This window comes from Crocuta crocuta, unplaced genomic scaffold (genome assembly GCF_008692635.1).
Source record: "Crocuta crocuta isolate KB4526 unplaced genomic scaffold, BGI_CrCroc_1.0 scaffold127, whole genome shotgun sequence".
Taxonomy (NCBI): domain Eukaryota; kingdom Metazoa; phylum Chordata; class Mammalia; order Carnivora; family Hyaenidae; genus Crocuta; species Crocuta crocuta.
Window position 1 is genome coordinate 1409501 of NW_027532008.1, and position 16765 is coordinate 1426265.

General features: G+C 52.3%; 1 protein-coding gene across 1 annotated transcript in view; it reads right to left on the reverse strand.

Moving 5' to 3' along the window:
* The window catches only part of OPRD1 (opioid receptor delta 1), a 33673-nt gene extending 17349 nt beyond the window's left edge, over positions 1-16324 (reverse strand). The window contains exon 1 of the mRNA XM_077775511.1: positions 16098-16324. Within this exon, the coding sequence (XP_077631637.1) occupies positions 16098-16324 (227 nt within the window). The remainder of the gene's footprint in view (positions 1-16097) is intronic.
* Positions 16325-16765: the final 441 nt, after the last annotated feature.

Genomic DNA, 16765 nt, shown 5'->3' on the forward strand with positions numbered 1-16765 from the left:
GTAAAAAAAAAAAAAAAAAAAAAATTCCTAGAATTTCAGAGCTAGAAGGAATCTTTACAGTGAGGGCGTTCCTTCTAAGGCACTCCAGACAAATGGCCTTGAAGTTTCTGCTTGAGTGTGCCCAGAGACAGGGAACTCACCACCTGCAGACACAATCCAGCCCACGGCTGGGACAACTCACAGGGTAAGGAAGTTCTCTCTCTCTTTATTGGAAGTAAGGACTGCCTTTTTCTCACCCAGCACTATTTTTTCTGGTTCTGCTCACGAAATCACAGAATCTAAAACTAACCCTTCTCCCTTCTGTGTGTTGGAAAATCGGAGGTATTAACAGCACACACCTCATCCAGCTGTGGTGAGATCAGAGTTAATACAAGGAAGTGCTCAGTCCATGTGAGCTGTCATGGCTGGTTGGTTACCTGAGTACTCAGCACCACATGGCCATACCTGGAGCCCTCAGGTACGTTCCTGAGTATGATTATCTGAGTAAATAGGATACTTTTTAAATGCGTTAATGGAGGGCCAAAGACGATGAAGGTAAGCCACGTGGCAGGCACACAGATGGTGCTCAGGCCTGGCCTCCTCCCATCTTTCCAAGCAAGTAAGTGGAGCCAAATCCATTTTCTGTGGGATCTAGACCTCAAATCCATTAATGTGGACATGTGCCCCAGCCAGCAGGGCTGGCCTCTGTGGACAGGTGTCCAGGCCCCTGCCCCGTGACTGGCTGCATTCTGCCCCCGCCCAGATGCTACCTCACTCATCTCTGCCGGTGGGACATCGGCTTAGGTTGCAGCCCCCATCACACATGCCCCCGGTGGGTCTCTTCGGCTCACAACTCTGTTCATCTCCTTCTCCTTCTGAACTGCTCCAGAAATTCCCTGCCCCCTGCACACCTACACTGTGGGCCAGGGGCTCAGCCGGGATACCATCACCACCAAGCCTTTAATAACTGTAGTGGGTGGAATGGTGGCCCCAAGGAATACAATTCCATGTCCCAACCCTTAGGACCTGTGAATGTACCGACTTCACTTGCAGGTATAATTAAGGATCTTGAGATGAGACCATGCTGGATTCTTGGGGGTGGGGGGGTGCCTAACGCCAATGACAGGTGTCCTTGTAAAAGATGCAGAGGGAGAAGAGGAGAAGGCCTGGTGAAGACAGAAGCAGAGGCTGGAGTGATGCAGCCACAGCGCAGGCCTGGAGCCACCGGAAGCTGGAGGAGGCAAGCAAGGACTCTCCCCAAGCGCCTTCGGAGAAAGCGCGGCCCTGCAGACACCCCGTGAATTCCTGGCCTCTAGAACTGCGACAGAATACACTTCTGTGGCTTTGAGCCCGTGTTAATTTGTTAGGGCATCCCTAGAAAACTAAGGCAGCAAAGGTGCGGCCCAGAGAGAAGCACGGCCTTTGGCACTACACACACCTAGACTTAAGCCTCAGCTGTCTCTAACTAACTGTACAACCCTGGGCAAGTTCTAACTTCTCCTGAGCCTCAGTCTGCTCTTCTGCGAACTGGGTACAATGATCCTACCTCATGAGGGTGTGGTGGGTACCGAGTGAGTTCATGCCTATGATGTCCTCAGCACACTCCTTGGCATACTCCTATCATCGTGGTTTCTCTTGTCCAGACAAGGGTAAAGGGCTCAGAATGATACCTGTTGAGCTGCCCTGGGGGGCCTGGGCTCCTCCTGACTCTTGTGCTGCCCTTTGGTAACCTGTCACCATTTTAGGGAGACATAGAGCCCTGTGCCGGAACTTCAGCACTGGAAGAGGCCCTGATCTGTAACACTGAGTTCTAATCTCCTCTCCCACTTCACAGATTGGGAAACTGAGCCCAGGAGAGGAAAAGACAGTTGCACGAGGTTACGTAGAATGTCATTCTCCTAACTCCTGAGAAGCCAAGTTCTTTCTTTGCTACCGAGCTGTCCTCCTAGCAGCTAACTCTCAGATGAAGGCTCTAGGTGGCTGAGGCCAAAGGGAAAGGGGGGCTCCCGGCCAAGGCTTCAGCATTCCTGATGACGGCGTCGGCTCCTACTAGGTGCCCACATTCTAGGTCCCTGTGTCCAATGATTAGCCAGTGTAGGGGACGTCCATGGATGGAACCGTCCCCCTCCCCATCATCATTTTCACCATCTCTATCACGGAGCTACACTGACTCAGTGCTTACACGGCTGGACATATTCTATTGAGTTCTATCATGACATTACATAGCTTACCTCGTTTAATTCCTCCAACAACCCTACGCAATCGCTACCATTATCATCCTTACACATGGGAGGAAAACGAGACTCGGGGAGTATACTGGGTTGAATCGGTGCCCCCCCCCCACAAATTCATGTGCACTTGGAACTTCAGATGTGAACTTATCTGGAAATAGGGTCTTTGCAAATATAATTAAGTTGAGGTCGTACTAGATCAGAGTGGGCCCTAAATCCAATGTGACTGGTATCCCTCTAAGAGGAAACACAGAGACACACACAGAGGGAACAAAGCCATGTGAAAACATGCAACCACTGGAGAGCTACCGGTACAAGCCTACGGGGTGCCGGGGATCGCCAGCAACCCCCCCAGAGCCAGGCAAGGAGGGGTCCTTCCCGGGAGCCTTCGAAGGGAGCATGCCATCCTTGACTTCATGCTTCTGGCCTCCTGAACTGTGAAGGACATATTTCTGTTGTTTTAAGCCACCCAGTTTATGGTCATTTGTTACAGCACCCCTGAGAAATAAATACAGAGTGGTTAATCATCTTGCCAGCCGTGGCCTCAAACACAGAAGCAATCAATGTCTGTTAAAATTGCTCTGCTCCCCAGTTCTCCCAACAAAAGTTCTTCCCCCGCTGAACCCCCCGCCCATCAGGAGTATTTACCGAGCACTTACTATGTACTGGTTGTGCTGCTAAATAAGTGCCACAAGTGTGTTCTTATCCCACTGAATCTGCACAGGAGGTGAGCGTTCTCCCCATCCTACAGGTGAGGCTCAGAGGGGTGAAGAAACCCACCACAAGTCCCACAGCTAGGCGTGGCGGGGTTTGGCTCCCTCTGACTCCAGAACCCAGTAGCTTAACCTCTATTCCACCTTCCTTTCTCAGTTTGTCAAGTTCAGTCTCTTTGTTTTATAAACAAGAAAACACAAGGCACAGGCACAGCAGTGATCACAAAGGCTCTTCCCACCGTGGGGAATAAATAGCTTCAATAAAGCATCTGCCAGCCAGCCAGGGTCCAGTTGGGGCTGCCCGTGTTTGCAGACAAAGGGTGGTTGCTCTTCCCACTGACAAAACAAGCCGGGTTGGGCACCACCATTTAACAGGAGTGGAAAGTGGCCAGAAATTAATTAGCTGTCTCAGTTTTGGCAAAGCCTGAGGAAGGAAAGTGGTTAATTATAACAAGGCATGTCACGGGAGAAGATTAAAGGCTGGAATATGGAAATAAAGGACCCTGAGTTGAACATGAATTGGGGGGCAGGGAGGTCAGGTCAAGCTCAGCAATAAATGGAGCAGACACCTTGTGCGTTTCAGTCTAAGACCACAGGATGCCCACGGAAGCCAGGGAAGAGAAGCTCCTCTCCATCACCTCAGCTCTACTTCTGGCTTCTGAATGGCTGGACCATGGAATGGGGCAGCCAGACACACCAGAGGCCCCGAGAAAGCAAACCCTCAAGTGTGGCATGTCAGCCCATGGGTCTCTGGAAATAGGACATGTCCCTCCTACAAACCCCTACTGACATGCTGCCCGAGGGTCAGACCCGAGGCTGGGGCTCCAGCTCTGAACAAAGGCTACTCCCCCTGCCCCTCACCTGCCCGTCTGAAGAGAAAGGGAGAGATCTGCAATCAAGTGTGTGGAAAAGTATGTGCGGATGGGGAACATAGGACACTGTGGGAACACAGAGGAGGGGGGTCTGTTGGCCTGGGGGAGGGATTTACGAAGCCGAGAAGCAAAGTGTTACTCTAGAGAGGAGAGGCCTGAGGCTCCCACACATCTTCCCTCTTGTCTTGTAGTTTGAGGATTTTTATTATAGATCCCAACTACTCCATAGACAGAATCTCATTAACAAAGTGTCAACTAGATACTTAGTAGATACTTAGTGATGCCTCCTTCGGACCAGGGATTGAGCTACGAAATAGAACAGAAGATGAACGGGACACAGTTCCCACCTCTGGGAGCAACGAGTGTAAAAGGGAAGGCAAACACCACATTACACCTAGAAAATACTGTTTCATGACCATGTGTGTCTCCCCTCATTCTATGCGACAGGCACAGACAAAGGCACTTGATTTACATTGTCGCATTTCACCCTCACTGTGGTGAGCACTAGCACTGCATTTGGCAGACAAGGGGACTGAGGCTCAGAGAGGCAGAGAAACTTGCCCAAGGTCACACAGCCTACGGGTTGTAATACCAGGACTCAAGCCGGGGTCTGATTCTGTGATGATTAGTTTTATGCATCACCTTGACTGGGCTATAGTACCCAGTTATTTAATCAAACACTAATTTAGGTGTTGCAGTGAAGGTATTCTGTAGATGTGGTTAATATCCACAATCAGCTGACTTTAAGGAAGTTACCCTTGGTAATGAGGGTCAACCTTAAGAGCAAAACTGAGGCTTCCCAGGGGAAGAAGAAACTCTGCGTGTTGACTACAGCATCAGTTGTTGCCAGAGAGTTTCCAGCTGGCAAATTTCAGACTTGCCCAGCCAGACCCCACAGTGCATAAGCCAATTGCTTGAAATATATCTTACCAGTTCCTTTTTCTGGTAGGACCATGTCTGATCCATTCCTGAAAGCCCATGCTCTAGGCTAAGGCTGATGCGGGCAGCCACACACTTTCCTCACCAGAAAAGGGAAATGACACCCGCCACCATGAAACTGTTGGAGAGATGGAGAGTTTACAAGGTCCCCTGTATGAAGCCTTGTTTTGTTGCTAAAGCACATGTTCGTTTTTTGCCAGAGTCGTATTTGGCGGATCCTTGAATTATTCTGAGTCCTTCTGTCGCCAAATAAATGTCCCACAATTCATGTAAAAATATCGTGCACAAGTTTGTCATCCTTAGTGACCACTGTGTGGGTGATACAGGGATAATACAGTTTGCCTAACCTGTCCCCAGCCCCCAAGGGACACTCTTTGAGGACAATGGGCAAGGCAGGCCCTGTGCAGAGCACTCCACATCCGTTCTCTCCTTTGACTCACACGCACCATGGGAAGTACGTACCTATACATTCCCACTTTGTTCACGGAAGGAAACTGACCCACAGAGGAGAGGTGCTTATTGAGGAGTTCAGAGTGGACAGAACCAGGATCCAAAATCAGATGTTCCAAAATGCCCAGGTTTCCCACCTCTAGACCTTAGACCATGCTGTACACTGCTTATGACATATCCCTCTGCCCGACACACAGAATTTCACCCGTGTTTTATCTATCAACAATTTATCATTTTAATAACTTTACAACTCAGTCTACCCTGCTCCACGGCCTCTCCTAAACCCCAGCGGCATACAAGTCGTTTTCCACAGCTGGAATCAGAGGGTGTCATGAATTCAACCTTCTTCTCAGCCATTGCTTTATGGTCTCTTGGTGCACGCAGGCTCTGGGAGTCAAGAGGGCCCCAGTTCAAAGGCTGATTGCCATCGGCCAACTGTGGCCCCTGGGCAAGTGAAGTGTCATCTCTGAGCCTCAGTGCCCTCATCTGTCAAATGGAGAGAAACATGGTACCAACCTCATAGAGTCAGGAGGATTAAAGGAGGTAATATACAGGAGGCACTCAGCACAAAGGTGGCCACCTTGTCAGCACCTGAGAAAGGTCAGCAGTGCTATTTCTGGTGTGAAGCCCTGTGGAGTCAATATGCCGTGCTTTGCTTTGCCACTGAACCCTCTCTTATCTGGGATGATGAGGCCTGAGCAGGTGAGGGGCGTGTCTTAGGACTACTTGCCCCTCCCAGCAGCACAGCCCTCCGGCCATGTGCTGGGCTTCACTGCCCTGCCTGGCCTCTCCCAGGGAGGAATGGAAAATCACTAGATGTGGGGCTTTCCCAGCACTCCAGGAGTATGAGTTTTTGTAACCAAGGGAAACAGATCATCTCCATCTGTCCAGCAGGGGCATCTGGGCCGGGCGAGGCAGTTTTTCTCCCTCGGCTTAATCCTCATCCCAGGTTCCCAAGAGCTGGGAAACCAGCCAGAAGACATCATTATCACCAACAACTTCCTGTTCCGGGCCAGGCCCTGAGCCAGGGCCATACATCATCTCCCTTAACCTTCACCTTCACTGTTCCCTCTGCCCCAAAACACTTCCTCCCAGCGACAGGCCTCTGCTTAGTTGTCTCCTCTGCCCCAGCCTCACCAGACACAACTGCAGCTCCGTCCCCAGGCCCGTCTTACTTGGCTTCATTGCCTATAGCCTTGGCCTTACATCGACTTACGCGTTGTCTATCTTCTCCCCCACTAGACTGTCAGCTTCATGAGGGTAGGGATTTTGTCTTGATCACTGCTACATGCCCAGCCCATAGAACCGTGCCCGGTACGAGGAGGGGCTGCTGAATGTACGTCTGCCACAACCCTGTGATGCATGTGATTTTCCATCATCCCCATTTCACAGATGAGAAAACAGGCTCAGTGAGGTGAGCCCAAGAGTAGACGGCCAGCAGGAAGCAGACCTGGGTTTGAACCTCAGTCTCTGCACCTGAAGGATGCGGCCACCTTGCCAGCTGCTGGCTCGGCCCCAGGAATCCTGGACTTCTTCGGGCCTGTGAGATGTCAGTGGCCCCCAGGCCAGGCTGCCCTGAATGGGAACCCACTCCCCTTGCTCCTGGGTCCAGCTATTTCTAGATATCCTTTGGCTCTCCCTTAGCCCAGGTAACCCCGAGTGTGGAAAGAGATACAAGAAGGGACAAGCGGTTAGGAAAGTCAAGTTCTGGTCCTGCCTTGACCACTAACTCAAGAGACACTGAACCTCTCAAGCCTCGGTTCCCTCCTTTTTATTTTTAAATTTTTCTTAAATGTTTATTTTGAGAGAGAGAGAGCAAGCATGAGTGGAGGAGGGATAAAGAAAGGGGGAAAGAGAACCCCAAGTAGGCTCAGCACTGATAGCACAGAGCCCAGTGCAGGGCTCGATCTCACCAATCATGAAATCATGACCTGAGCCAAAATCAAGAGTCAGTGGCTTAACTGACTGAGCCACTCAGGCACCCTGGTTCCCTCATTTTTAAATCAGAGGGGCTGAACTTGACACATAGGCGTCAGGAGATAGGGCAATGGTGAAGAGTGTGGGCTCTGACATCAGAATGACTTAAGTTCAATCTGACTCCAGCACTTTGAGCAGGTTATAGAATTTCTCTGTGCCTCAAGTTTCTTCATCTATAAATGGGGCCAGCAAACTCACCTCATATGGGTCTGGGGGATGAAATGGGATAATGTATGTATGTCTCTAAGCAGATTGCCAGGCACAAAATAAATGTTCAGTAAAGAGAATCATCATCCATGATTCAAAGCTCTAAGCCTTGGTAAAAAGGTTACCTCTGCAGGGGAGAAGGCGGGGGGCATCTCCACCCCTCCCTGCGTTGTATTTATTGGACAGGGCTTTTTGACCTCACAGGACTTTGAAGTTTGAGTTCTTTCAATTTATCAAGACTCAGAGAGCTTCAGAAGACAAGATTCTTTCTGTGCACACCCACCTTGGCCAGAGACAAAGCTGTTGATTTCTGCAGCTGCACTGGGAGCTATAAATCAATAGAACCCAACCCAGACGCCCCATCCCACCCCGTATCCCCCAGCTGGTAATAGGGCTGCTGCAGCCTGTGTGATGGTAAATTGCTAATTTAAGCCAGGCTTTCTGCTCAAGCCCACGATTATCCCTCTTCCTGTTCATGTTATGATGTTCTGGGTAGCCAATTGGATTTAAAGGTCCCAGGACTCCGAGGGTAATGAAATCACGCCTTGCCCTTGCACAGCTCCCAGGCATCATCTGCCAGGAAGGGGAGAAGGAGAATCTGAGATCACAGCAGCTCTAAATCTCAGCTGTGGGAAGAGGAGCCTAAAGTTACGTTTATCTCTTCTCCACCCAAATCCCCAGTGCCATGCCTCTGCCCAGTGGTTTTCCAGCACCCTCTTGCATTCCTTCAGAGATGGGAAGCTCCCTACATTACACAGCAGCCCATACCTTCTTGAAGAGTTTTGACTGTTATAAAATTCCTTGTAGAAATAATAAGAGGTGTGCACAAATATAAGTGTTCGAGAATGTTCACAGATGCATTGTTTAGATTGGAATAATATTGGAAATAACAGAAACTCCCCCCCTCAAATAGAACGCATTCATACAATGCAGCCATCAAAAAATCATGTTTTCAAAGAATGTTTGATAACTTGACAACATGCTCATGATATAATGTCAAGTGAAAAGGCAGCTTATGAAATACTGTATATAACATGATCTCTATTCCAGTACTGTGATCCTGATGTCATTACACACAGAGGCAGAGAGAGAGACAGAGAGAAAGAGGGAGAAATGGGAAGGAAATAGACCAAAATAACAAAGCTTTTCTCTTTGTAGTGAGATTAGGGGTAATGACGTCTCTACTTAAACTTCCCCATGTTTTCTGAAATAACTACTGTGTTGCCCTTACAGCAAAAGATAATTTCTATTATTGAGCTAATAAAACTTCCCTATAAGATCTACCTAATAATTCTGGTTCCTCTGGGGCTCAATAAATGCTGGTGGAATTAATGAGAAGCAAGCCTTTGAAACAGACATGATGGAAAATGTTTACTGAAAACTTGCCAAATGCCTGCTTGTATACTGAAGTCCTCCACACCATGCCTCATAAACTTCTCAAAACTGCCCTGTGAAGGTCTAATGCTTACTCCCGTTTCACAGATGAGAAAACTGAGAGAGGTTGTGCATATACTGCTATGCTCACTCGCTTAGTAAACGGCACTCTGATGTCAACCGCTGTCAGCCCACGCAGAGGCCTCGGAGATTTGCAGGCAGCGATCTGCCGGTTCCTCCCTTTCTCTAACTAGATGTCACCAGCTCTCGCTCCATGTGTCTGTCTCCTGGACAACGGTGGCAGAGTGGACACGGAGTGGGACTGGAGTCAGAAAGGCCTGGGTCTGCGCCTCTCGGGCTGTGAGAGGCACCTGCTGCCTCTGAAGCTCCCGGTCCTCATCTGTGAGTGAGACTCTACAGCCCCCACCGCAGGGCTGGCATGCAGTGTGGAGAAACCTCTGGCACACAGCAGGGCTCGGGAGAGGCTTCGTGGTGCCCTTGGTGACTCTGAGCCCACCCCAGTGTGTCTGTGAGTCACACGCTGCCCAGGGAACAGACCCCAGAGCTGGGGAAGGGGCAGCTGGGGGCCAGGCTGGGAGGAGCAGTGGCAACACCAGCCGGGGCAGTCGCTTGCCTTCCCCATGGCCTCTCTAGGACTCGCCTGGCCCAGCCTCCTGCCTTCTTGACGGTCTGACAGCACTCCATTTTAGAAAGGGGACAACTGACGCCACGGTTTAGGTGACCCATCCAAGGCCCCACAGCTCTGTCCCGTCGCCCTGGGCCAGCCTCTGGGGTTTCCCTGCACGGAGGCCCTTGGCCTCCATCCTGACCCATGCCCCTCCACACCCAGTCCGTCCTCTTGAACACCATTCTGCACAGATCACCCTGAAGTCCTCTTCCCCATGACCTGTGACTCAAAGCTCCCGCATTTCCCACTATGGTCCCCTTCCCATGAACCTGAGCACCCATACAGCCTCGGCTCCCACTGTCCAAACCTGCAGTCTCTGGCCCCTAACGCCGGCCTGTCTCCAGGCCTCTCCTCAGATGGTCCCTACCAGAGCGACTCCCTCCAATTACTTGGGGCTGGTCCAGGGAGTTCCTTGAACATTCCTACAACACTGGGAATCGTGGAAGGCAGAGACCAGAGAGGGTGGATTCATCACTGGTTCCGGGGCTCAGCCGTGCTGAGGACGACATCTACCTGCAGGACGTATCTTGCCTTGGTCCCGGCAGCCTCTCCGCCTTCACAGACCCCACTGGCTCCTGATAATCAGCTCAACCAGGGTGAGCTTCCCTGCCCTCTGCAGCTCGCCGTCATCCTGCAAACCTCTCTTTGCTCATGCTGTTCCCTCTGCCTGGAATGCTCTGCCCCCACCTCTCCAAGTAGCCAACTGCCGCTGTTCCTTCACGACTCAGCACCACTCAGCACCCGCAGTACCTCCTCTGGCTGAGTCAGGGGCTTGCCCTGGACTCCCCACAGCTCCAGGAAGATGTGATTATCCCTGGAGCTATAACTAAGGGGTGAGGGTGCTGTGTTAGAAGCCAGAGGCCAGGCTGAAGCTTAAGCTGAGGGTCTGGGCCATGGGAGCTAAGGCTGGATAGGCCTGGCAGGGGTCAGCATCAGCCAATGCTTGCTGTAAGAGTAAATGAGCTGACAATTCAGGAAGCAGGAAAGGGCCCAGGATGGAAAACATAAGTAATCAGGCACCACAGCCACGCTCTGCCCGCCTGGAGCAGCTGCAGGGGTGCTGGTTAATCATAGCACCCGGCACACGCTGAGGGCCTACTGTGTGCCAGGTGCTGTGCTGCGGCCTTTACATGCATGAACTCATCTAATCCTCCCCAAAACCTACCCTGATTGCCCCAGCTTCAAAATGCAGAACTGAGGCTCAGGGAGGGCAAGCTGTTTGCCGAAAGCCACACCACCAGGACACGGTCAGGCTGGGATGGAGACCTGGCATCACCTGATCTGCAGCTGTGACCTCTACCACTGCACTGCATCTCCTCGCACCAACTCCCCTGGCCTAGGAGCCCTGGGGTCACGGACCCCAATCCAGGCAAGACAGGGGAGGGAGACAAGAAGGCAAGGGCCTCCAAAAACAAGATGGGGGGGCGCCTGAGTGGCTTAGTCGGTTAAGCGTCCGACTTTCACTTAGGTCATGATCTCGCGGTTCGTGGGTTCGAGCCCCGCGTCGGGCTCTGTGTTGACTGTCAGCTCAGAGCCTGGAGCCTGTTTCAGAGTCTGTGATTCCCTCTCTCTCTGACCCTCCCCTGCTCACGCTGTCTCTCTCTCTCTCTCCTAGAAATAAATAAAACATTAAAAAAAAAAATTAAAAAAAAAAAAAAACAAGATGGGGACTCAGAGCTCCCAATCCTGCAAAGATGACACTTCAGCACCTATCCCAGCAGCCCCTGGCACCTCAATAGTAGAAAGAGGGGACAGCCAGAAGCCATTCACCTGTCACAGCCCCACCCCAGTCCATTATGCCTGGCCCAGCCTCCTTTCCCTGCTCTGCGCTGCAGTTAGGATGGGAGGGAAGACATGAGGCTTTACCAACATGACCTTGTCATCTTTAGGAAAAAAGTGTTTATGAGTCAGATACTATGATCCACATCTTGTAAAAGAAGAAACCGAGGAGCAGAATGGCAATCCAATTCACTAAAGACCTTAGTAGGTGGCAGAGCCCGCACTTGATACAGGAGTCGTCAGAAGAGGCAGGGGCCGAGGGCGAGACCAAGTGGCAGAGAAGCACAGGGCCCGAAACAGTCACGAAGAGGCAGGCTGGGCTGGTTACATGCAAGGGGCAGGGTGGGGGAGATATGGGAGGTCAGGGACACAGCAGGGTACAAACCCGCTGAAACCAGGATCCGGGCGAGGTACGGGCAAGGAGACAGGGCAGGCTGCAGAACAGACAGGAGGCCACGTGGAAAAGCATCGACTCCATTCTCCTGCCTGGATTCTGGGGCAGGCGCACCAGGAAGTCCTGGGCCGTGCAGAGGGCAGATCGATGGGGTCACCTGTCAGAGATGGGGAGCTGCTAAGCCCCTCACATTCGGCCCTCCCCAGTGAGCCACTGGTGGGAACTCCTGGATCCCAGCCCTGCTCAGGGCTCTGACCACCTAGAAAGAGGGGTTGCTGGGTGACTGCTCTGAGGGCCTACAGGGCCACCATACTGGCTGAACTCACACTACAGGACTAAGGGGCGACGCTCTGCCTGGGGACCCGATGTCCCCCCAAATCCTGCTCGTATTTCACAGAAGCCTCAGGAAGCACAGGCCGTTTGCTAAGAGCCCAATTCCCAGATGCCCCTCTCGTGCGTGTGGAAGGATGAGTGGGCTTCTCCAACAGTGAGTGCGTGATGTAAGGAGAGGTCAGAGTATAGGGGAGGTGGGGCTGGAGGGTGCTTCGTGATGTGGGATTCTGAGTCTTTTTTCTCAGCCCCTCATCCAAGTCCAGCTTCTCGTCAGGGGCTCCTCTCTTTCTTTCTTTCTTTCTTTTTTTTTTTTAATGTTTTTATTTATTTCTGAGAGAGAGACAGCATGAACAGGGGAGGGTCAGAGAGAGAGGGAGACACAGAATCCAAAACAGGCTCCAGGTTCTGAGCTGCCAGCACAGAGCCTGACGTGGGGCTCAAACCCACGAACCATGAGATCATGACCTGAGCTGAAGTCGGACACTTAGCCGACTGCGCCACCGAGGCGCCCCTCTTTTTTTTTTTTTTTTAATGTTTTAGTTATTTTTTGAGAGAGAGAGAGAGCATGAGCAGAGCGTGCAAGTAGGGGAGGGGCAGAGAGAAAGGGGGACAGAGGATCCGAAGCAGGCTCTGTGCTGACAGGCTGATAGCAGAGAGCCCACCTCAGGGCTCCAACTCATGAACTGTGAGACCATGACCTGAGCTAAAGTCGGACGCTCAGTCGTCTGAGCCACCCAGGAGCCCCTCTCTGTTTCTTACTTATTACTCCCTCCTCAGAGGAGCTTACTACTTCAGCTCCTCGGAGACACACATCAGGGGCTCCCAAAGCCCCCACCTACTGTTTCATCGCCTGCTACAAACACAAGGCTGTTAGATGGCTAGCAGATGACTGTCATTTCTCCCACCGTGAGGGCAGGGATGGTGTACTTTCCTCACCATTGTATCTCAGCATCTAGCACAGTGTACCACAGAATTTTCTTGAATGAGTTAATTCTTTTCATTCCTTCGCATACAGACAATCCCTTTTCTCAAAAGCAGTAAATGGCTCAGCTACAACATGTTAATCCTCACCACAACCCCGGACACATTGCTGTTATTCCCACTTTACAGCAGAAGAAATGAGCTCCAGAGAGGTAAAGTCCGTAGCCCAAATACACAGCAGGTAAGTGGCTTTGAACTTGGGATTTGATCTTAGGTATGTCCGGCTTCAGAGCCCCACCTCTGCCACTGTGCCAACCCATTTTCCCACCACAAGGGTTTATCTGGATCTTCCCTCGGAAACCCACCCCTGCCCTCCACTGCCGAGTTCAGGACCGGCAGGCAGAATCCATTCCTTCGACCATTCATTCATTCAACCCATCAACTAACTCACTCGGTTGTGCCAAGGCCTGCATGGGGTGCCAGGAAACCAGACAGATCAGGGGCCTCTCTTCAGCCTGGGCTCCCTTCTCTCCATTGCTCTCAGGGCTTTGCCAGCAGAAGCAGAGCCCCAGGCAGCTGCCCCCCCCTGCGCCTCTCCATCGGTGGGGGAGAATTAAGTGCCAGCCCCATCATCACCCCTCCCCCCAAGGACAGCACCGTAAAATACGCTGGCCAAATAATGTGTAGGATCACAATCTTTTTATCTCCATGTTCTCTGGTGATTCTAGGACAAGAGGAGGGAATTCTGCCCCCTCCTTCTGTTAAATTCTTTGACTATCCTCTACCCGAGGCAACTCTGGAAAAAGTTCTAGACTTGGAGTCACAAGACCAGGGTTTTAGCTCCAGGTCTGGAGCTAGCCGTGGGAACTTAGGAGAACGAGGCATCCTGCCTCTCTCTGAGCTACAGATTCCATGTCTGTAAAATGGAGGTGATCATACTGAGGATTCTGATGCCTATGTCACAGGCTTGTAGGTGAGGATTAAATCATTCAGACCCAGAGATAGCGATCACATAGATGACTGGCCCAGGAAACGTCTTAGCAACATGATGGGGGTCTTCTTTGTGGCTTGCAGGATGCATTTGATGATGGGATTTGGGGAAGGCTGCTTGGGAGCAGCCCTAGCAGGCTGAGCCCAGAGTATATACCTTGAGGGGACCCTCAGAAGTGAGAGACCTTCCCCTGACTCATGGGTAGGGGGGAGCTGTGCTCATCAGCCCAACATCCGGAGCCCCTGGAGAAGAGGCTGGGAATGGCACTGAGCACACTGACAGGGCTCTTCCCAGACTTCAGCACCGAGAGCTCCCCAGAGAGCGTGTGTGCCAGGCACCTGGAACTCAGAATCTTAGCTACCCTCAGGCCCACCTTAGGACAAGTGCCTCCTTCTTTAAAAGGCACTAGATTCTGAAGAATCTGTAAAATTCCTTCTCTTCTTCACACAGACAGCTTCCATGTATTGGGTCCAGGCACCAGGCCAGCTGCATTTCATATGTTTGCTCACTGACACTTCACAAAAACCCTGGTGAAGAAGGTTCTATTATTACCCCATTCTATAGATGAAGAAACTGAGGCTCAAAGAGGCTAAGTGATTTTCCCAAGTCACAGAGCCAGTTCACGGCAGAGCTGGGATTAACACTCAGGTTGGCCCCACTCTAAAGCCTGTGAGGTTTAGACAAAGTGAGAAGAATCACGAACAAAAACACACAGCAAAGACCAGTCCTGCTGGGCTTGGGGGAGTTTTCCCAGTGTCGCTGGTAATGAGTCACTGAAAGCACAGGAGATTCCTGCGCCCTCCACTCTTCCTGGCTGAGCAAAGATTCCCCCAGAGATAATCAATGCCAAAGCTCCTTCAACACCCACACACCCATCCGCCGCTCCAACACCCGCCGCCCTCTCCTGCAGAGACCCCATACTCTGGAATTCAGACTCCCAACCAAGGAGATCGGGTCTCCATTCTTCAGACAGGGAAAATGAGACAGATGGGGCGGACAGTGTGGGACAGGGGGACTGGGGTGCCCTCTGTGATGGGCATCAGTGACTGGGCTGAGACCACAGTTCACATTCCCAACCTCTGAGTCCAGAATCTGCCCTCTGCCCTGCTGGGTGGCACCACAGCCCAGAGAGGTTTAGGGCTGTGCTGTCAGCCAACCAGCATGGATGACCCATTTCCAACTAACAGTAAATACAAGGGCATCTTTGTTGTTATAAGGATAGGAGGTTCCTTTCTATCCTTCTTTGCCCGTGTCTGAGCTGGCATAACTGGGTCAGGAGGCTGCTTCCAGGCAAGCCGATGATGTTTTAGATTCTCTGAGAAAGTCCCAGCACGCTACATAGATACCAAGAAGAGAACTTGTCTTCCGGAGGCGAAAGCACAGCTCCACTCCCGCCCAAACAAACCACCGCTGCCTCTAGCAGAAAGAAATGCCCGTCAGAGGAGAGGAGAGAGTGAGACAGGGCATTTGTGAGGAGCTGAGGCTTCACTGAATGGCACCCAGACCTGGAGACCAGATGGCCAGCTGAGGAGGGAAGCCTTTTACTGCCTGGCTGGCCCGCAGCTGCTGCCCACTGCACCCAGGAGCCACAGCCTCTCCATCTGCAAACACATACACAGGGGCACAAACGCAAAGGTCTGAAGCCACTCCGGATGCTCTCCTCCCCCTTGGGTTTCAAGGATTTGACAAGAAACAACAGTCACACAGTCACAGTCTCATACCAACTGACAGTGTGGGACAAGCATACACCAACGCAGGAACCCCAAGAGAGGTCATCACATGGGATTTGGTAAGTGCGCCCACTGCATGGTGCAGATACACAAGCACTCCCCTGTCCCCTCACCTGCACAGACAGCTGTCTCCCCAGAAGCCCACCCCCGCGGGGTTTTTAGAGGTCCAAACATTGAATCCAATTGTACTGTCAGGAACACAGAATCACCTACTCATAAACTGACAGACCACTAACTGTCGCCAAACTATCCACATAGCCTAATGCACAAGCAGGGGGATGCTCAAAAATGATCGAATGTTATTTAGTCACACGCACGCGTGCGCGCGCGCGCACACACACACACACACACACACACACTCCAGCGTCCATCTCTCAATGGAAGCGGTCTCCTAGCTGCGCCCCAGGCTTCCCCTGCAGGAAGTGCAGGGGGGACCCGGGGAGCCCCGGGTCCGAGGTCGGGGGGCCGGTCCCCGGCCCCCACCGTCATCCCCGGGGCGCCAGACCGCAGCGGACTCACCGGACGATGCCGAACATGACCAGCACGTTGCCCAGCAGCCCCACGGCGCACACGGCCGAGTAGAGCGCGGTGATGGCGATAGCCAGCGCGAGGGACGAGGCGCTCCGGGCGCCCGGCGGCCCCGACGCATTGGCGCCGGCGCTGGGGAAGGCGCTGGGGAAGGCGTCCGAAGAGTTGGCGTGGAGCGGGGTCTGCAGCTCGGCGTCAGCGGAGGGGGACGGCTCCATGGCGGCCGGGAGGCCGGTGCCGCGTCCCTCCCCGCCGTGCGCCCTGGGCGCAGAGCCCCGGGGCCAGGNCCGCCAGACTGCGCCCGCGACCGGGGGCGGGCGCTGCACCACCGGTTTGGAGCTGAGCCGGGAAAGCTATCCACTCCTCCCTAGGGATGCTTGGCGGGCTTGGGTGCACCCCTACCCTGGCCAGGGTCATCTCCTCACCCTTTGCCGCTTTGGAATCAGAAGGACCTGGATGTGAATCCCACCTCCTTGCACTAATGAAAAGTGACCTTGATCAAGTCACTTAAGCTCTTTCAACCTCATTTTCCTCGTCTATAAAATGAGGTTCATCGCACCACCTCTCTCAGAGGGCTGTGGTGGAGATTAAGAGGACTGGAGTAAAGAGTGCCAGGCACATAATAAGTGTTACAAAAACAACATTATTAGATATTCTTG